Source organism: Carlito syrichta, unplaced genomic scaffold, assembly GCF_000164805.1.
Source record: "Carlito syrichta isolate Samal-C Ts95f unplaced genomic scaffold, Tarsius_syrichta-2.0.1 Scaffold287784, whole genome shotgun sequence".
NCBI classification, from domain to species: domain Eukaryota; kingdom Metazoa; phylum Chordata; class Mammalia; order Primates; family Tarsiidae; genus Carlito; species Carlito syrichta.
Genome location: NW_007231880.1, coordinates 12,587 through 32,770, shown reverse-complemented (window position 1 = coordinate 32,770; position 20,184 = coordinate 12,587). Strand labels below are relative to the sequence as shown.

Sequence of the window (20,184 nt, the reverse complement as noted above, 5' to 3'; positions counted from 1 at the left end):
GGCAGGGGTAGGGGCGTCCAACATAGCTGTGGTGAACCAACACAATACCCTGGCAGGGTATCACAGTCCCCGAGGGTGGGAGTGCCTTCTGTGCCATGGACAAATGCTGTGTGTCTGTCTGGTTTTGTATTCTGAACCTATAAAAAAAACTCAGGTTGGATGGGAGGAAGTGTCACGTCTCCTTAAGTGACAAAGGAGAAGACATCCACATCCTTGTCTAGCCTGTTCCCTGACACACAGGAGAAAGGTCGGGACACAATTTCTGTTAGTCCCTCTTGGTTTTCCTGATGAGCCCCTTGCACGCTGTCCAGGTTGTCAGGTAGATTCTTTAGACTGAGATGACCATGACACCAAGGTCATAGATTCACATCTCTATTCGACCTACTGCCCAAATTGTGCAAGGTAAGTGATGGCTCTGGGGTCATCCCATCCCCATTAGCAGAACACAGACTTTAGTGGACATCCCACTGGGAGTGGGAGGGCTTTGCAGCCTGGCACCCTGCATGTGACTTACGTGCCCGGCTTGGCTCCGGCCATCAGGACCATGCGCAGAGCAATGCGCTTATGCAGGTTCCACTTCTCCACAGCAGTCGCCACGCAGATGACGCCCGCCAGTAGCAGCGTGGTGTTCTTGAAGTATTCTGCAGCCACCTAGGGGGAGCCAGCAGGGTCAGCCACCTCCTGGGACCAAGTCCAGCATGGTTGGGAGAAGGGATCCGCCTGACACAACATTCTCAATCACAGAGGCTGGCAGAGAGGAGGCGGGGAGGTGGGGATCATGGAAGCAGCCAACCTTTCCAGCACATTTGCTGAGCACCTACCCACAGGCACTGTGCTATGCACCTTACAGAAACCGTTTGTTTAATCTGCCCAGTAACCCCACAGGGTCAGTGTTCTCCACCTTGTAAAGCACAAGGTCACTGGGTTTAAATCTGATATGAGTCGGATTTTAGAGAATAAACACATAATGACAATTTTATATTGATCCTTTATATTGATGTGTCCCCTAAATCTCATTTTTAATGTTTTAAGAAATTTTCTACCATTTCTATTATAAGACTAACACATGCTGAGTATGGAAAATTTGAAAATATAGAAGAGTTTAAAGACAAAATTTCCCTTAATCCTATTACTATTAATACTTTGGTATATTCCCTTCCTTTAAAAAAAAATGTCTATATAGATACATAAGTGAATTTATACAGTATATATCTTGCCTTTTTTCTTTTTTTTTTTTTTTTTTGAGTTGGAGTCTCACTCTGTCACCCAGACTGGAGTGCAGTGGCCACTCCCGGCCACCGCAGCCTTGACCTGCTGGGCTCTGGCCATCTTTCCACCTCAGCCTTCCAAGTAGCCGGAATTACAGGCATGCGCTACCACGCCCAGCTGATTTTTTGATTTACTGTAGAGATGAGGTCTCGTCAAGTTGCCCAGGCGGGTCTTGAACCCGCAGGCTCAGGCAATCCACTCACCTCAGCCTCCCAAAGGTGCGGGATTACAGGCTGAGCCACTGAGCCCAGCTGCCTTTTTTCATTTAATGTAATAACCTGATCAGTTTTTATGAGACTTAAATTTATTGGAAATTTATGTTAATGGCAGCATAATGAACCATAGAATTTAATTTTCATTTTCCTTTTGTTGAGTATTTATATTGATCCCCTTTTTTTGCTGCTATAAATACAGCAAATAATAGTTTTATGCATAAATATTATCCTTATGTAAATATGATTATTTCTTTAGGATAGGTTCTTTTTTTTTGAGTTGGAGTCTCACTGTCACCCAGGCTGGAGTGCAGTTAGCACCTCACGGCCACCCCAGTGTCGATCTTCTGGGCTCCAGCGATTCTTCCGTCTCAGCCCTCCAAGTAGCTAGAACTACAGGCATGCGCTACCATGCCTGGCTAATTTTTAATTTATTGTAGAGATGAGGTCTCACCAAGTTGCCTGGGCTGATCTCGAACCCGCGGGCTCAGGCAATCCACTTGCCTCTGACTCCCAAAGTGCTGGGATTATAAGCTGAGCCACCGAGCCTGGCCAGGATAGCGTTCTTTAAGATGTTTTTTATAATTTGGTTTAAATTTTAAAACAAATTTTTAAAATTTAAATAATTACAAAGTTCCAAAGTATTCCCCAAATAAAACTAGCACAAGGAATACCCATATACTACCTGTCTACTTTTTTTTTCCTGAACTATTTGAAGGTAAGTTACATACATTTTGGCCCTTTTCCCCTCAATACTTCAGTGTATATTTTCTAACAGCAGGAATGTTCTCTTCCATAACCACAGGACCACTTTCTACTTTTGACTGATGGGGAAATTGAGACACAGACTAGTTAACAAGTTGTTTCATACATTGGAATCTAGGGACCAAATCTTCATTGACTCTGTCACTTGGAACATTCTTTCTCTCCATTTCTACCTGCTAATTCCATTCACACTTCAACACCTAGTTCAGGCCTGGTGCCCTCCAGAAAACCCCTGTGTCTCTTGTCTCTGACTTCAGAACATTCCGTAAGCACCATTAAATCCACACACCACATAGCACTTGGGGCAATGCTCAAATTGTTGCCTTCTGCTTGTACTGTTGTCTATTTTTGTATATGTACGTCTCTTTTCTCTCAACTAAATTTTAGGCTGTCAGTGGTTTCTTTCTATATCTCTCAACACCTAGTAGAATAATATGAAAAAATAGATGCTCAATAAATATTTGTTAATAAATAAATAAATAATTGTCATATACATGAGAATTGCTCCCAACTGGAAGAACCATGACAGAAATGGAGAGGAAAAGATAGAAAAGTTTAACTTCTAGTTGAGAAATCCTACCACGCTACCATGCCCAGCTAATTTTTTATTTATTTTAGAGACTAGGTCTCACCAAGTTGCCTGAGTGGGTCTCGAACCCGTGGGCTCAGACAATCCTCTCACCTCGGCCTCCCAAAGTGCTGGGATTACAGGCTGAGCCACCGAGCCCGGACAGAGAAATTCTCTTAAAGTGAGAAAACAAGAGAGCATTTTTAACTGTGGGGAAAAAAAAATTTGAACGGGAAAGGAAATTCAAATACAGTAAAATGTATGACATTTGAAGTAAACAATATTGACACAGCCATACTATTGTTAAATTTTGATTATTGAGTGAACAAATATTGTGCTATAATTCTATTGAGAGGATGGAGGAAGGGGATGTGGGGATGTGAAAAAACAAAACCTTTGTCTGTTGTAACAGGAAGTCAACCGACCATGTCTAGAACTAAGAACTCAAGAATTTATATAAGAACATCATACAAGCCGGGCTCGGTGGCTCAGCCTGTAATCCCGTGCTTTGGGAGGCTGAGGTGAGTGGATTGCCTGAGCCCGCGGGTTCGCGAACCACCTGGGCAACTTGACGAAACCTCATCTCTACAATAAATTAAAAAATTGGCCGGGCGTGGTAGCGCATGCCTGTAGTTCTGGTTACTTGGAAGGCTGAGGTGAAAGGATCCCCAGAGCCCAGGAGGTCGAGGCTGCAGTGACTGGGAGCATGCCACTGCACTCCAGTCTGGGTGACAGAGTGAGACTCCAACTCAAAAAAAAAAAAAAAAAAAAAAAAGAACATCATACAGTAATACAAATGGAAAGGCAGAAGAAGCAGTTGAAGCTAAAAGTTCTTGTCTCTGGGAGGGGATCAGGGGGCTTGGTGGGAGAGGAAGTTGGGGAGTTGTGGGCAGGGGACTGCTGGTTTTTCATTGTAAGTTTTCCAGCATCATAGTATTTGACTTTTAAACTTTGTGCCTGTAGCTCTTTAGATAACATCAAAAACCAGATCAAGGCTCCATTCCTCCCTTCTCTTTTTGCCCTGTGGAAATGTCACGGTACTTCCTGGTTGATGAGGTTTGTGTGGCAGGAGAAGGTGCATGGCCCTCTCTGTGACTACCTGGGGAGGAGAGCCCTATTTTCTGGTTAAACTAGTTACTGTTTCAAATCCCCATCTTCAGTTGACAACTGTCACAAATGTTCTCTGGGCAGAGAAGGCCCCCTGCTCTGGACAGCTTGTGACTGGGACAGAGTCCTCTCTGGAAGGGTGGCAAACATGAACAAAGATGCTGTCCTTAGTGGAGGTGACAACACTGCAGGGATGCCCCGGGTAGTAGCTAGGCTTGGAGTTCCACAACCTTCCTTACAGTCCAGCTTCTAGGAGGAAGCTCTGTGGTACAACAGAGTCAAGGAAGGAAGCCAACAGAAGACACAAGACAGGGAGTTCTGGTGATGGTCTCTCCTCCAGTCCATGACGGGCGGCCTCACAAAGCTTTACAGTGTCAATGCCAGCAGGGTTACTTTCCCAGGGATGCCTGATGACCTTCTAGCTTTCTGCCTCTTTGGCATGGGCCATTCTAGAACACCAGTTTGTCTGTGATGGTCTTTTAGGAAGCTCAGTGCCTAAACGACAGGTGGGTGCCTTTCACTGGATTCTGCTCACAGGGAGGGACAAGAACCAGCAGTGTGGAAGGCCTCTGGGGCCACGCACTTTGAATTTTGCCTTTTCTTTCTCATTTGAGTTCCATGGCAGTCCTACGAGGCAGGCACTTGTTAGGATCTCACTTTGCAGATGAGGAAAGTCAGAGAGGTCAGGGAACGTTTCAAGGTCACTATGTAGGATGGAGGCATGATGTCAACCCAGGTCCAACTGAATCTGAAGCCCCCCCTCCCAGACACTGTGCAGTGCAGGGTGGACCAACTGGAAACCACAAATCTGGTTCAATTCCAGGGGAATGTTCTTGTTCTCTCAGGCAGTATGGGCTGGCATGCATTTCTTATCTTCATAATCACAGTCCTGACACTGGTCCTAAATGCCCAGGCCTGGGCCAAAGCAAGCCTCAGGCCCAGCTTCAGTGGGATACTGGCTGTGTTATTTTCTCACTGGGTGTCTGGTGGGCTTAGGTCTAGTCACATGCCCTCCCTGCCACCTTGTGCTTGGGAGACACAGTGGGATGGGGCTCAGGATGTAGTTTGGGATTAAGAGTCATATGGGAAGAATGAGGACTCCAGAGTTAGCCAGGACTTTGCTCTGTGACCCTGGGCAAGCTATCCAACCTCTCTGGGCTTCATGTTCTCATTTAAAAACAATGCTTTGCAAGGCTGTTGCAAAAATTAAATGACACATGCAAACGAGTTGGTATGGCCTGTTGCAGTGCTAGCCAGGGTCTCCTCCTGGATTAAAGTGCCTAGATTTTGTGACATTTGTGCTGATGGTTCTGTGGCTTTTCTGGTTTCTGCTCTGTGGTTTCTCTGAGAATGCCAAGTCACCACACATGGAGAGCAGAGGTGTGTCTGGACTGTATTTTGAAGAGATGGGCTCAAGGAGGCACCTGAAGAGGCACGGCGAAGGATAGCAGGGATGAGCACAGGTTCTGGAGCTTGGGTAAATTGTCTGTTGCCATTGGATGAGCGAGTGAACTACTGCCAGGTCAATGCTTCCAGGGGCAATAGTGATGCCACAGCACATTTAGTACACCATGACTCACGTCTTGAGTTAGATTATGCTGGTGGTCTCTTATTTTTTAAAAAATCGTTTATAAATTTTTTTATATTAATGGGGCAACACTTTATTCCTTAAAAAGAATAAGCATTCCCCTGGTGGGCTCCTAGAACAGTGCTTGGCACACAGAAAGTGCTCAGTAAATGTGATCGTCATCGAAGAGGTAGATAAGACCCAGGCTGCAGGCTGATGGGATCAGGAACCAGCTGCACCAGCAAGGCCGAATGAAGGGAGTGAGAAAAAATAAACAATGAAAGAAGGAACAGGGCAGATTCGACAGGCAAGCCTTCACATTTTCTAGCACAGGGGGTGGCATCATGAGAGCTATCTGGCCTGGCCTGGTTGAACAGAAATGCTGCAGGTGGCATCCACTGACCAGGCCATGGCTAGTGAGTTTCAGGTGATGTCACTTGGGAATAAGCTGTATTTATTTTTATTTATTTCTTTCTTTTGAGTCAGTGTCTCACTCTGTTGCCCAGGCTGGAGGGCAATGGCACGATCACGCCTCACTGCAGTCTCGACCTCCTGTGCTCAGTGAGCTTTCCTCTTCAGCTTCCCAAGTAGCTGGGACTACAGGCACATGCCACCATACCCAGCTAATTTTCTGATATTTTGTAGAGACAAGGTCTTGCTATGTGGCCTAGGCTGGTCTTGAACTCCTGGGCTCAAGTTATCCTCCCACCTTGGTTTCCCAAAGTGCTGGGATTACAGACGTGAGCCACTGCACCAAGCCAATTTTTATTTTTTAAATCTTTTTCTCAGTCTTCCAGACATTGAGGAATGAGCTTGATAGAACAATACTTCCTTTGGACACATAATTATTGATGGCTACTATACATTACGATTTTTAGTTTTTAAAAACGTTCTGAAAGGGGAGGAGGAGTTTGTGGCTCTGCTCCCAGAAGCTTAAGGAGAATGGGACACTGGATGTGAAGCTCAGTGAATGGTGAAAGTGGTTCCTTGGCCGGGTGCGGTGGCTCACGCTTATAATCTCAGCACTTTGGGAGGCCAAGGTAAGATGATTGCCTGAGCCCACGGGTTTGAGACCAGCCTGGGTAACTTGGCAAGCCCTCATCTCTACAATAAATAAATAAATAAATTTAGCTGAGCATGGTGGCACATGTCTGTAATTCCAGCTACTTGGAAGGCTGAGGCGGAAGGATCACCTGAGCCCAGCAGGTAGAGGCTGCGGTGGCTGTGAGCATGCCATTGCACTCCAGCCTGGGCAACAGAGTGAGACAGAAAGAAAGAAGAAAGGAAGTAAGGAAGAAAGGAAGGAAGGGGGGAGAGAGGGGGACAGAGAGAGAGAGAGAGAGAAAGAAAGAAAGAAAGGAAGGAAGGAAGGAAGGAAGGAAGGAAGGAAGGAAGGAAGGAAGGAAGAAAGAGAGAGAGAAAGAGAGAGAGAAAGAGAGAGAGAAAGAGAGAGAAAGAAGGAGGTTCCTGCTTCCTGGAGCTGTACCCACAAAGGCAGAGGAGGTGGGCCAGCTCTGGACATGTGTGCCTGTGGGGGGGTGGGATGGGCACTTACACTCGGAAGAGTCCACAGTCCTCATGGTGCCCACAGTTAGGTATTTCTGTTATGTGCACTGAGCGAAAGGCAGGAGAGGCTGTGTACCTGCTCAAGATGCATGAAGGACAAAGCTGGGTTCAAACTCAGTTCCTCTCTACTCCAGCCTGGATTCTGGTCCTTCTGTGTCTGCTCGTGGTGGGAGTGGAAATCCCTCTCCCCGCTGTGAGCCAGAGGCCAGCAGAATGTGTGTATCTGCTTGTGTCCGATTCCTGGACATGGATGTTTGGTGATACTGGGTAGGCCCCATCAGAAACGCAATCCATCAGTGCCCTGCATCAGTGCACAGACCCGGGTCTCTGCAAGTCAGTGGGGTTGGGCCTCTTCAGTTAGTGGAAGTGTCCCTGCAGCTCCTCAGAAGACAATGGATCTACTTTGAAGATCTTTCAGTTCATCCGAATAGTTTTGTAGTGAAATCCTCTAGAGCCTGAGAGTGGATGCCTGGGCCAGCTCAGCCTCAGGGTTGAACTAAGCCCCATCAGGGCTGCTACCCCACGTGACCCCATTCCAGCTAGCATCCAAGCAGTGAAGCCAAAGCCAGGGCATTTGCCTGTCTGCCTTTCCCGGGGGCAGGAATGCTGTTTCTGCTGGGTGAATCCCCTGCCTGGGCTCAGAGACCCTTCTCATCACCTGATTTACATTCCTGGTTCCATCTGTTTTATATATTGGGTCTCCTAATATTTGGTTTAAAGAAAAGGTTTTGTTACTTCCAAAAGCATTCGTTGCAAACCTCACACCAGAAAAGTCTAAAACAGAGAGGCCCAGATGGCTGTGGACATGACCCGGAAGCTGGTCTTGCTCCTGTGTGGCTGGAGTCACTGATTCATACCCCCACCTTGTTTCTTCTTTGAAACTATATAAACTGCCCAGCTGGGGAACAAAAGAAAGGCAGGGGCTGGGCTGAGCCAGGAGCAAAGGGGTCACAATGGCCCATGGGGAGCTGCTCCTCTCACAGAAACGTTAGCTTGGTCTCACAAGTGGGGTCTGTGGGCTCCCCGAAGGCTGGGTGTGGAGCTCAGGCCTGGGCTGGGTCTGGGTGGCTGAGCGTGGTGGCAGACTGGGTTCGGGCTGTGGTTAACCAGATGCTTGGACCACCCGTCCACAGGCCTGTGTGATGAGGAGGGTTGGCCTCCAGCATGAATAGAGGCCAGGAAGGCAGAATAGAGAGTGATAGGAAATGCCCCAAGCCTGAACACATTGAAGAAGTCAGGCTCAAGGCTTTGGGCAGGAGTTTGGCAGGAGCCAACAGGGTGACAGATGATCAGGAGCCCAAAGGGTGGCAGATGTGTGACCTCAGACCCCAGCGTCACTTGGCTGCAGAGGCCTGTGTTAATCCATCAGGAGCTGCCTTCATTCCTTCCCTGTCCCAGCAGGAGCTAGAGGACAAAGGAGACTGGTCTCAAGGCTGGCAGTGCGGGGCTCCAGATAGCTGGCTGGGCTGTAGGTGAGCAAGTGTGTGCATGTGCATGTGTGTGTGTGTGTGTGTGTGTGTGTGTGTGTGTGCGCGCGCGCGCGCGCGTGAGGGCATGAGTGTGACCATACGTGTGCATGTGTGAGTGTGTATTGGGTGGTAAAGATAGAAAGCACATGCAATCATCATAAGAAGTAGCTCCAGGCCTCCCGGAGACCTGTTTGTCCCCAAGTCCCAGCACTGAAATCATGCTTTTGACACCACCCCGGGGCCTGGTGCCACCCTCCTCTGGGCCATTCTCCTACAGATAGGCCATCTTAGCTGACTTGAGCAACACAGGCCCATGCCCAGGTGGTTCACACTGGGAGCAACACATCCTTCCTATGGAGACAACACCACCGACACACCATCAAGAAACTCTGCAATCAACACCCATGGCTCAGGGGCTGATGCCAGGATGGTGCTGGGAAGATAGGCCACAGGATGCTACAGATCCCAGAGGGTATGAATCTCAGTAAGAGCACATGGCTACAGAAAGTTTATACTTGGCGTATCTGATAGACCATTGGAAACATAGAGACATCCATAGCCTCAAAGAGAAGGATCCACACTTTTCTTTCTTTTTTTTTGAGTTGGATTCTCACTCCGTTGCCCAGGCTGGAGTGCAATGGCACACTCACAGCCACTGCAGCCTCAACCTGCTGGGCTCCGGCGATCCTTCCGCCTCAGCCTTCCCAGAAGCTGGAACCATAGGCATGTGCCACAACACTCAGCTTATTTTTTGATATATTGTAGAGATGAGGTCTCACCATGTTGCTTAGGCTGGTCTCAAATCCCTGAGCTCAGGCAATCCTCTCGCCTCTGCCTCCCAAAGTTCTGGGATTACAGGCTTGAGCCGCTGTGCCTGGCTAGTATCCACACTTTCAGCTGAGGTCTGAGGAAAGGTGTGGCCAGAGCATGAGTAGCATTTTGAAAGCTGAAGGAATTGAAGAGGACTTTCCAAGGTGGAAGGATGGCCTGAGCTGTGGTACAGGGATGGTCAAGCACAAGGTAGATGTGGGGTGTGGCAAGGAGATGATTTGGGGGCTCCTGGGGAGCACCAGCTTGCTTTCTCCCCATGAACCATGGCACTGCTAGTGCAGGGGTGCCGTTGGTGGCTGTGGAACAGGTGTTTTCTCTGCAAAGTTAACTGGCTCACAAGGGGCTACAACTCCTGTCCTCCACCTCAGTGGCATTTTCCTCTAATTGGAGCTAAGAAGGTCAGCTAAACAGACTATATTTGGCTTACACTGCTCCCTGTAGCCCAACTGCTAAAATCATCACCTGCCAAAGCCAGCTCACCAGATGGACTAGGATTTTTCACCTCACGTGATGAAGCATGTCCATTGGCTCCTCCAACCCAGTAACAGCAACACATCCTTCCAGATACTCCTCCCTTTCTTCTCAAAGTCTTGTCATCCTTCCCAACTGCTGTCTTCTCAATGTCTTGTTACCCTTGCAAACGACTGCCTCGGCAGTCTGGCAGACTCTCTGACTCTCTGTATGGATTTGACCTTCGGCTGGGCAAGGGGGCAGCCCTTGGATAGCCACTGCCTAGCAACATCTCTACCGTCCTTGAGAAACAGAGACATTGTCTGCTTGACAGTTGAGGCAGGCTGTTGGCTTTTGGACTGTGTATAGTGAAATACAAAAATTAAGTCCCTTAATTAATAGTTAGCTCACTTTAAAATATTACTTAGGATTAAATTCTTTCTAAACTTCATTTTTTCCCCCTCTACTCTCTACTTTCATCCCCCATCTGCACTGGTTTTTGATTTCATGATTTTTTTTTTTTTTTTTTGAGTTGGAGTCTCACTCTGTCACCCAGACTGGAGTGCAGTGGCCACTCCTGGCCACCGCAGCCTCGACCTGCTGGGCTCCAGCGATCCTTCCGCCTCAGTCTTCCAAGTAGCTGGAACTACAGGCGCGCGCTACCATGCCCAGCTAATTTTTGGTTTATTGTAGAGATGAGGTCTTGCCAAGTTGCCCAGGTGGGTCTTGAACCCGCAAGCTCAGGCAATCCACTCACTTCAGCCTCCCAAAGCGCTGGGATTACAGGCTGAGCCACCGAGCCTGGTTGATTTCATGATTTTAAAAAGAAACCTGCAGAAGAAGTTTGTACACCTGTCTTAAGGAAAGTCATGTCTAAGGCTGATTTTTCTTAGGCAAGCGTAAAACTCCACACTGCCTATTCTTTTTCCACAAAAGAAGGGGAGAAATTGAAGCAACTGCTTGGTGATTCTGGTCACAGACTAGCTTTTACATGAGTTCCTGGGATATTGGTATTATACCTGTCTCTAGGAATAAAAGCACTTCAGAGAGTTTTAGAGATCCAAAAAAGGGAAGGAAGGAAGGAAGGAAGGAAGGAAGGAAGGAAGGAAGGAAGGAAGGAAGGAAGGAACCCAACCCCCCCCCAATAAAACACTGAAAAACTGGTCAGTTGAATCCATCCAATAGAAAGACAAATCATTCATTTGTAGTCAAGTACAACTATCGGGGAGTCACCCAATTCTATCTTTGGACTTTCAAGGAAGTTCTGTTGTCCATTGCTAAGGCATTGATGGACCCAGTTTCATTCTTCCTTCCTCATGTCACGGAAAGGGAGAGGCCCACAGTTCTTGGTCATAACTCCAGGTATTGATAACACCAGGAAGTCACATAACATATAGAATGTCTTTCTCATGGTATAGGAAGCAAGGGTATCAACTTTGAAATCTAACAGGTATAGGTTTAAATCCAGTTCTGCTATTTTTCCTTTGTGATTTTGTGTAGGTTTCTCAACTCTCTGAGCCTGCCTATAGAATAGAAATACTAACACCCACCCCGGAGAGCTCTTGGGAGGATTTCTGGAATAGTGCCTGATTCTTAGCAGCAAACATAAGTTCCCTTTCCTCTTCCTCTGTGTCTCTGCTCATAATCTTTCCCCCACCTTTACAATCCTGGCTTTTCATCAGAAACTCTAAGCAGAAACCAGATGCTATAATGAGATATTCAAATGGAACAAGGTGTTAATGAATGAAGATCATCATTCATCTTGCTCCGGGGTTTTGGCTGCTTTTTCCTTATTTGTGGTAGGCTTCAAGGTTTGCTCTGAAATTTGACCACAACCTGAGCTTCTCATTGACAATTTCTGTTTAGCTTTTGAGAATGCCATAGAAAGCAACAGAAAAAGGTGACTCTAGGGAGAGAACAATCCAGGAAAGAACATGCAGTAATCTTGAGCTGGGGAAGAAGATGAAAACAATGTCAGGGCTCAGGGAAACATGGTAATTCTTTCTGTCAACAAACATTTATTGAGCACCTGCTGCATATGGGCTCAGGTTTATGATGAGATGCCCAAGAAATGGGAGACCTGATTACTGCCTCTGTGCTTATGATCTAAATGCATATGTAAAAGACTAGTTCTAGGTGTCAATCACACAGCTCCTAAAGGGTTTCAGACTAAAGGAACAACTGGTTGTGTTTAAACTAGTAAGGCTTCCTGAAAAAGGCAAGTTTTGAGCCAATTTGAAGGAAATGAGGGTCATGGGTTAAAGGAGAGAAATTCAGGGTCTGAAACCACAGGTGTCAAGGTTCAGTGATAAGGGGTTGTTCTGGGTGAAAAGCCCCCTCCTCCTCAAATGCTGTGTCATCTCTCTTCACCTGGAACCCCCTTTCACTGGCCTAGCAGGGACCCAGGCAGGGGCTGGGCCACAAGTGATCTAACCTCACTGGATCGAAGGACTCCGAAGAACGGGTAGAGGAAGGCTGGCACCAGGGCTGCAGCTCCAAGAGGCACCGCCTCAGACACCCAGTACACAGCAGTCACGATCAGCACGTAAGCACACGCAGCCTCCTGCAGGGGGCGAAATAGAGGGTCAGTTATGGGGACAGTCACTGCCACCAAGCCTCCTGATGAGACCCAAGGCCGAGGCAGCAGGCATCCGGACCAGCCTTGGGAGTCTGAGTGTGCTGCAGGACTACCCCAGATAGCAAAGCACTGAATCCAGACACCAAAGCTGTAGCCTCGCCACAGCTGGAGCAGCTTTGCTTTCATTTGATTCATATACTAGCAACATTACATGTAAAATTATATTTGGAAAAAAAAGAGGTTTTACGGCTTTAAAAATGAATAAACGAACTTAACGCCCCTTGCTTTAGACTGTCTGAACACTGTGTACTAGCATTTTCTCCAGCCCACTCACTGCTGGCTGCACAGACTGAGGGTACATAGAATAACTGGGCACCACATTCTTACCAATTGCCAGCCTGCCTTATCCGTGGCCTCTGGGAGGGCTGACTGCCCTGATGACTCTGGTGAGTGGAGTCAAGAAAGGTCACCGGCTTATCCTTTGGAGAGGTAACTATCCAGGGCTTTCATAATGGCAATATCGCAAGCCCAGTGACTCAGGGCCATTTATAGAAAATTCAAGTTGGCTGTGGGTTCATTTCTACACAGTTCTAAACCCTCAGGGCTCATGTCTGACCCACGCTGATTGCTGGCTGCTGGTTCAGGAGCCTGACAATCTTGCTCAGTTTATGGCCCCTTGAGTTCAGAAGGCGCAGCACAAACGGGTGCATAAAAGTTATGAAAGGCAAGGCGTGGTGGCTCATGCCTATAATCCCAGCACTTTGGGAGGCTGAGACGAGAGGACTGCCTGAGCCCAGGGGTTTGAAATCAGCCTGGGCAACTTGGTGAGACCTCATTTCTACAATAAATCAAAAAATTAGCCAGGTGTGATGGAGCATGCCTGTAGTACCAGCTACTGAAGGCTGAAGCAGAAGGATTGTCTGAACCCAGCAGATCGGGACTGCAGTGGCTGGTAGCTGTAATCATGCCACTGCACACCAGCCTAGGTGACAGGTGAGACTCTGACTCAAAAAAAAAAGTGACAAAAGGTTGTTACATCAGAGAGGGGTAGCAGGAGTGCTTGGCCTGGCTTGGCAGGAGGGACCTCTCAGCCTCCTGATGTTCATGGACTGTGAAGTTGAGGTTGAGAAGTGGGAACTGGGCCCAACACTGTTGACCATAGCTCCCACTGAGATTTCCTCTGGGGCTAAAAGATCAGAGGGAAGATAAAACTTTTGGCAGTGCTGATAAAACAACAGAACCAACCGAGGAAAACAAATGTTTCCATTCTGAATGTCAGAGAAATGCCCTCTTTGCTGCAGACAGAAAACCACCTAAAGGAATTCAAAGCCCCCTAATTCTGATCTCTTTTCTGGGAGACAGAATGACAGGTGTTAACTCCGGTAGAACACAAAGAACACAGAGTGTCTGTCCCCACATCCTCTCCTGTGAACCCTTTCTTGTCCTGCTCACTGCCAGGCCACAAGTTAATGTGGGGTTGGCAGAGAGAAGATGGGGAGAAAAAGGCGGGGGAAAGAGCTAGAGGAAGGGAAAAGAGAGCAGAAGAGGGAGAGAGAGAGAGAGAGAGAGAGAGAGAGAGAGAGAGAGAGAGAAATTTCCTTTTGCCAGGCAAAGGTTAGGTTTAAATTAGGAGACTCTGTGTAAGCTAAAGAAAACTTTTTTTTGAGCTGGAGTCTTACTCTGTCACCCAGGCTAGAGTTCAGTGGCAGGCACGATTACAGCTACCAGCTACTGCAGCCTCGACCTATTAAACTCAGGCGATCCTTCTGCCTCAGCCTTCCAAGTAGCTGGAAGTACAGGCACATGCCACCATGCCCAGCTAATTTTTTGATTTCTTGTAGAGACAATGTCTTGCCTTGTGGCCTAGGCTGGCCTCAGGCAATCCTCTCACCTCAGCCTCTCAAAGTGTTGGGATTATAGCCATGAGTCACCACACCTGGCCTGAAGAAAACTTTTTGATAGTAAATGATATTAGAAATGAGAATGAGTTATTGAAGGAAGTCACCAGGCTACCTTCATCTCATAGTATTAAAGACAGGATGATCTACTATCATTTTTATCTGGATTTTCCTCAAAGCAGAAAAATAAACAAGAGACTGTTACAGGCTGAAAAGAGGCCATTTTGGTTATATTATAACAGTCATTTTAAAAAGTCTTAAAAACTTGCACTCTTTTGTAGCTGAGTTGGACTAAACGTAAAAGCCACCTGAATTTAAAACTGCACATTCTTTCTCCCCCCCTTCACTATCCTTACCGCCCCTTCTCCTCTCCTAGCACAGTCTTGCCTGATTGGGCTAGAAGACCAATCTTATCTAGTAAGACATTGTTGGTGATAAAGAAGAAACAGCCAGCAAGCAAGACCACCTAATGATTAGGAGAGTGGTGTAGGGCCGGCAGGAGTGTGTCTGAAAGCTTGGAGTGGGCATTGCCCACCTCTCCTCCATCTGTAAATATGAGGACATCAGACTGTTATAGCCCAAAGTCTGGGAATAAAAGGTTGCTACAATTATGTTTTAAAACAATTTAAAGTTATCATCTTAAATATTATGACTTTCCCTTCCTTCCACATATTGCAATTGTCTGCACCTTCCTCTAAAAAACAAACATATTGTAAATTCCAAAGTGCTACCTAAAATGTCAGCATGACTGGAAGATTTTGTGTCATGTCAGTGGTCATGTATCAACAATTGTTAATGTAAATCTTGAGTCATGCTAAAACTGCACATAGGCTTCAAACTTGGGGTGGTTGAAGGGCTTTGAGTTTGGGGCATAAGTATTGGAATGAACTTGTGTTACTTGGAGTGGAATTTTTGAGAATGATGCTGACCTGTCTCTCTATAACCTGGTTGTAGAAATTAAATGAAACACTCCAGAGCTTTTCTCCCAGTCTTTCGTATCTTAGTTGGTTGTGAAGGATAGTAGCCAATTTATTGGATCCGGCTGTAACAAGACTACCTGTAGAGGGTCTTGCCATATATTTCTACTTAAATCACCATAAACTCTCTTTTGTCCTTTCTTTTTTTTTTTTTTTTTTTTAAGTTGGAGTCTCACTCTGTCGCCCAGACTGGAGTGCAGTGGCCGCTCCTGGCCACTGCAGCCTCGACCTGCTGGGCTCTGGCAATCCTTCCGCCTCAGCCTTCCGAGTAGCCGGAATTACAGACGTGCGCTACCACGCCTGGCTAATTTTTTGATTTTATTGTAGAGATGAGGTCTTGCCTGCCCAGGCGGATCTCGAACCCGCGGGCTCAGGCAATCCACTCACCTCAGCCTCCCAAAGGCGCGGGATTACAGGCTGAACCACCGAGCCTGGCTTGTCCTTTCTTAATCTTCTTAAAGTTCAGTAGGTAAACTTGTATTCAGACATCCCAAAATACCCTGTGAAGTTTGATTATAGGAGTCTGGTGTCCCCAGCATCTCGCCAAAGTCTGACAGGCAGCTCAATTAACGCTGGCTGAACTGAACAGGACTTCCCTGTTGGCTGAGAAGTCTCTCTAGCCTTTTGGAAAGAATATTCTGGAACCCCTCAAGCCCTTTATCAACACCCTGGCTCCTTATCAGCAGGTGTGTTGCGGTTGGTGAGTATTCAGACAATGCCTTCACAGGACAGTGCTGTCCATTATTCTGGGCTCCTGTTTACAGATAAAGAGTTCAGAAGAGGCATTTTGTTCTGTGTGGGATGTTTTTCGGGCTGCTACTGGCTCAAGCTTGGAATTGCTCCTTCCACACAGGTCAGCCACCCAAGGCTATCTCATTCCTCCCTCTTCGGAAGGGGCTTGACATCTTTTTTTTTTTTTGAGTTGGAGTCTCACTCCATTGCCCAGGCTAGAGTGCAGTGGCATGTTCACGGCCACCCTAGTGTCGACCTGCTGGACTCAGGCGATCCTTCCACCTCAACCTTCCGAGTAGCCAGAACCACAGGCACGCACTACCACGCCTGGCTAATTTTTTATTTATTGTAGAGACAAGGTCTCATCAACTTGCTTGGGTTGGTCTCGAACACGTGGGCTCAGGAAATTCACCCACCTCGGCCTCCCAAAGTGTTGGGATTACAGGCTGAGCTATTTCTGTCATGAATGACTGGAAGGCCTTTAATCAAATGAGTTTGGGAAGTTGTGTGCAACTTTTATCCCACTGGGGACACTGAGAAGGGTTTAGTTACTGATACCCCTCTGTGCTCTCTTCTTCTGTAACAAGATAAAGAGTCTGGATCTCTGGTTTTAGAGAGCTGGGCAACAGAAAGGGGGTAGGTTACCCCTCCTAAAATGCAGGTGGGGCTTGTCACTTTGAAGAACCATCAAAACTGCAGATTGGGGGCTCCTGCCCAGGCACTCAGCCACCACTTTCAACTGTAGTCCAGAGTGAGAAAATCCATCTAGGAATTTTAAGGGTTAAATATCAGAATCTAAAAGTGTGAGGTCTGGGCATGGTGGCTCACACCTGTAATCCAGTGCTTTGGGAGGCCAAGGAGGTAAGATTGCTTGAGGCCAGAAGTCCAAGATAGGCCCGGGCAACATATTGAGACCCTGTTTTTACAAAAAAAAAAGGAAAGAAAAATTAGGTGGGCATGGTGCTGGGCATGGTACTGCGCACCCATAGTTCTAACTACTTGGGAGTCTGAGGAGGGAGGATCGTTTGAGCCCCAAAATTTGAGGCTGAAGTGAACTATGATTGCACCACTGCACTCCAGTCTCTGGGAGACTCTGTCTCTGAAAAAAAAAAAAAAGTTTGATGCTGTGGCAAACAACTGGTGAGAGGCACATTGTATGTGTGGCATCTGGTTTATGCCTCCTGTGGGTACTGGATAAGGTCCCCAATGAAGAGGCTGAGTTAAAGGGGACATGTGAGGTTCCTGATACTGCTTTGGAGAGAAGGCTAATGTGTCTCTGGTAACATTCCCTTAAATCAACCAGACATGAAGTTAAAAAAAGCCATGAAAAGACAAGAAAAAAAAATCAGGCCTATTTGGACAAAGCAGAAGATTTGATGAGCATTGGTTGTACAGCACTGGAAAAATGTCATCAGCCATCACTGTGTTAATCTCAGCCAGTTGTAATTAGTGTCTCTTTGGCACTTTGGGGTACTTATTCTCTAAAGATTTAAGCCACTTCCCCCCCCCCCCCCCAGTTAAATACTAATCCCCTGTATTTAACTTTTTTGACTTAATCTTGGTTACCAAGTTACTCAAGATGTGGAAGACACCCTCCTCCTCCCCAAACATGATTAACCTGTTTCGGCTTGTTTTCCTAAGATCTCAAGGGCGTCCAGTTGAGGGAGGGGAGCCGCAGGCCGAGGAGGACAGGGGTGTAGGGAAGGCAGGTGCCCAGGAGTCAGGAGAAGTAGCAGGGCTTGAGCTCTGCTCTTGTGTTCACACAAGGTTCGTGAGAAATGAGGTCACAGTCTAGCGTCCAGAAGCTCTTGTTTCCTTTTTATCATGTCATTTTCTGTCTGCCCTTCAAGAGCATGGAGAGGAAAACAGAGAACCCAAACGATTTGTGACCACGTGTGCGAGACCAGGGCACAGCCTCTGCATTCAGCTTAGAGGCGTTCCCAAAGGTCAACAGGGAGCGTGAGGGGCTGAGGCAGGACCCTCCCAACCAGATTCGTTCTCAGTGTCACTATCAGGGCCTTCCTGTATTTCTAGTTTTTCTCCGAGGTGGCCACACAATTGATTATGACAGGTACAGGCCACCAACCTGGCCCTCTCATGCTGTCCCCTCGCCCCTGCTGTCAGGTGGACTGGTCAGCTGTCTTGTGTCAGTCTGTCATTTCTGGCAAGGTCTCTTCTCTGTTCTCACTTGTAACGGGGCTGTGGAATTGGAGACCTGGGCTGGGATAGAGGGATGGACATGACAGTGTTTAGGAAGAAGCTATTTTGGTTCTTCCAGAAAAACACTTCCATTTCTTCAAAGCCACAGAAAACCATTTTTAGGGACTGCCTGAGCACCCCATTCGCTCCACCGACTCCCCCCTCACCCCTGACCCTCTCCCCAGCCCTGGCCCAGCAGGCCGGTCAGTACTCACGCTGCTGGGGTGGAGGATGGGCAGGGGCAGCAGCAGAAGTGGGACGAAGACGACCAGCAGCAGGTTCCGGGCCCGGAGCAGGTCCCCCATCAAGCCCATGTCGCTGTCCCCTCTCCAGGCCTCGGCCTGCTCCCTGCGGGATGCTGCTCTCTTTCCAGAAGGACTTCGTAAACCTGTCTTGGCTTCCAGGAGTCCTCTCTCTTCTTGGGCAGAATGGAAAGCAGTTGTATCCCCGGGTCCACGAGAGGCTGGCTGCTGGCCTCCTTAGGTGGGCTTGATGAGCATGGTTTTATGACCAGCAGAAAGGAACTGGGAAAGGATTGTGAACGGGGGCATGGTGGTCCCTCTCGGTTCGATTAGTAACAGAGCCACTTCATTCTGGGTGTCAGCAGAAGCACTCTTAATCAATTACGGTGACACCTTTACTGCTGCTGCGTGGCCTTGAAGAAATCATTTAAAAGCTTAAAACAATTAAAAATACTCAGAACACATTGTGCTCTCCATCATTTTTCCTCCCTTTGATGGCCTGTTCTGGGTTGTGCCTGTTTCATCTCCTACCTATGCTCGCTGTTGGTAAAAATCTAGTATCCACTTCTCTTCAAACCAGCACTTGAGCTGCTCAGAGGTGCAAGCGGACTTCCAATTGGGTCGCGGGCCTCTTGAGGACCTGCCACCTTAACTCTGCTCAAATTTCTTTCCTTCGCATTGCTTTCCTAACTTAGAATTTGCCTTGAGCCTGGGCCTCCAAAAAAGACAAAAAACCCCAGGACATTCCTTTTTGTCACAGGACAAAAGTTGCTGGAGGCCCACCTTTAACTCTCATCCACCAATGGGAAGCCGGGACAGAGGCAGCAGCTCCGCCCACTTCTTGAAACCAATCGGCAAGTTGAAAAGAAGGAGCCAATATCTCTTCCAAATGCAGTGCTTGATTGGTCACAGCAGGGGCCTGCTGATTCTGCAGAACCCAGGCAGCTTGCAAAGCTTATTTTTCAGTTTCTCACACATTTTAGGGCCGAAGTGATGACTATTATCATAAACATAATCTCACCTTCCCAAGCACTGTTTTACTGTTTCAGAGCATAGGACACAGTGCTTTCCCTGGGAGGGCCACTTGCTGGTCTAATCCTTGGGAAAATGATGTGACTGGTGGCAGGGAGAAAATGCAATATTAATCTGGAGAAATTTGTCCCAGAGTGCACAAAATTAAGGCTTTCAGACTTCCCTCCTTCAGCACCTGGGAATGCAAGAGGTCTAGGCCAGCAGAGGGCTTGACCCTGTAAGAAAGACCCAGATCTTTTAGCAAGGATGGGAAGGGGAGCTGCCTCTCTGGCCAGGTCTAGACGCCAGTCAAATGCTCAGATGTCAATGGTCTTTTTGGCTGATAGGTGCCCAAATGCTCCTCTATGAGGTGTTCCAAAAAGGAAACAAGACCTTTTGTGGCTGGTACACAGCAGGAGGTGACCTGACAGGGAAGAAGCTGACAACTTTAGGGACAAGGTCTTAGCAGCAACTAAACTCTGGGATTTCTCCTACTACAGGTTGGGAGAAACTGATAGTCTCTTTTCTCAGAATGGACATGTGGATTTGAGACAAAGAAGAAAAGAAAAGAAAAAAAAAGCCCAAGCATCCTATACGTGGGGTCCTTGGTAACATTACATTGATCTGGGGATGCTGAGCAGAGTCAAGGGGCTATAAATCCCCTGTTCTCTTGAGTTCACAGAATGGAAAGAATGGAAGCCCAAGATCTATGGCTCTGTTGCCTGGAAACAGTCTCCAGGCTA

At 47.4% G+C, this 20,184-nt stretch overlaps 1 protein-coding gene across 1 annotated transcript in view; it reads right to left on the bottom strand.

Annotated features, from left to right (window-relative positions):
- The window catches only part of SLC13A4 (solute carrier family 13 member 4), a 48,673-nt gene extending 29,516 nt beyond the window's left edge, over positions 1-19,157 (bottom strand). The window contains exons 1-3 of the mRNA XM_008053037.2: positions 18,404-19,157; positions 12,239-12,367; positions 515-651 (exon numbers count right to left, since the gene is read on the bottom strand). Coding sequence (XP_008051228.1) covers positions 515-651; positions 12,239-12,367; positions 18,404-18,502 — 365 coding nt within the window. The 5' untranslated portion in view covers positions 18,503-19,157. The remainder of the gene's footprint in view (positions 1-514; positions 652-12,238; positions 12,368-18,403) is intronic.
- Positions 19,158-20,184: the final 1,027 nt, after the last annotated feature.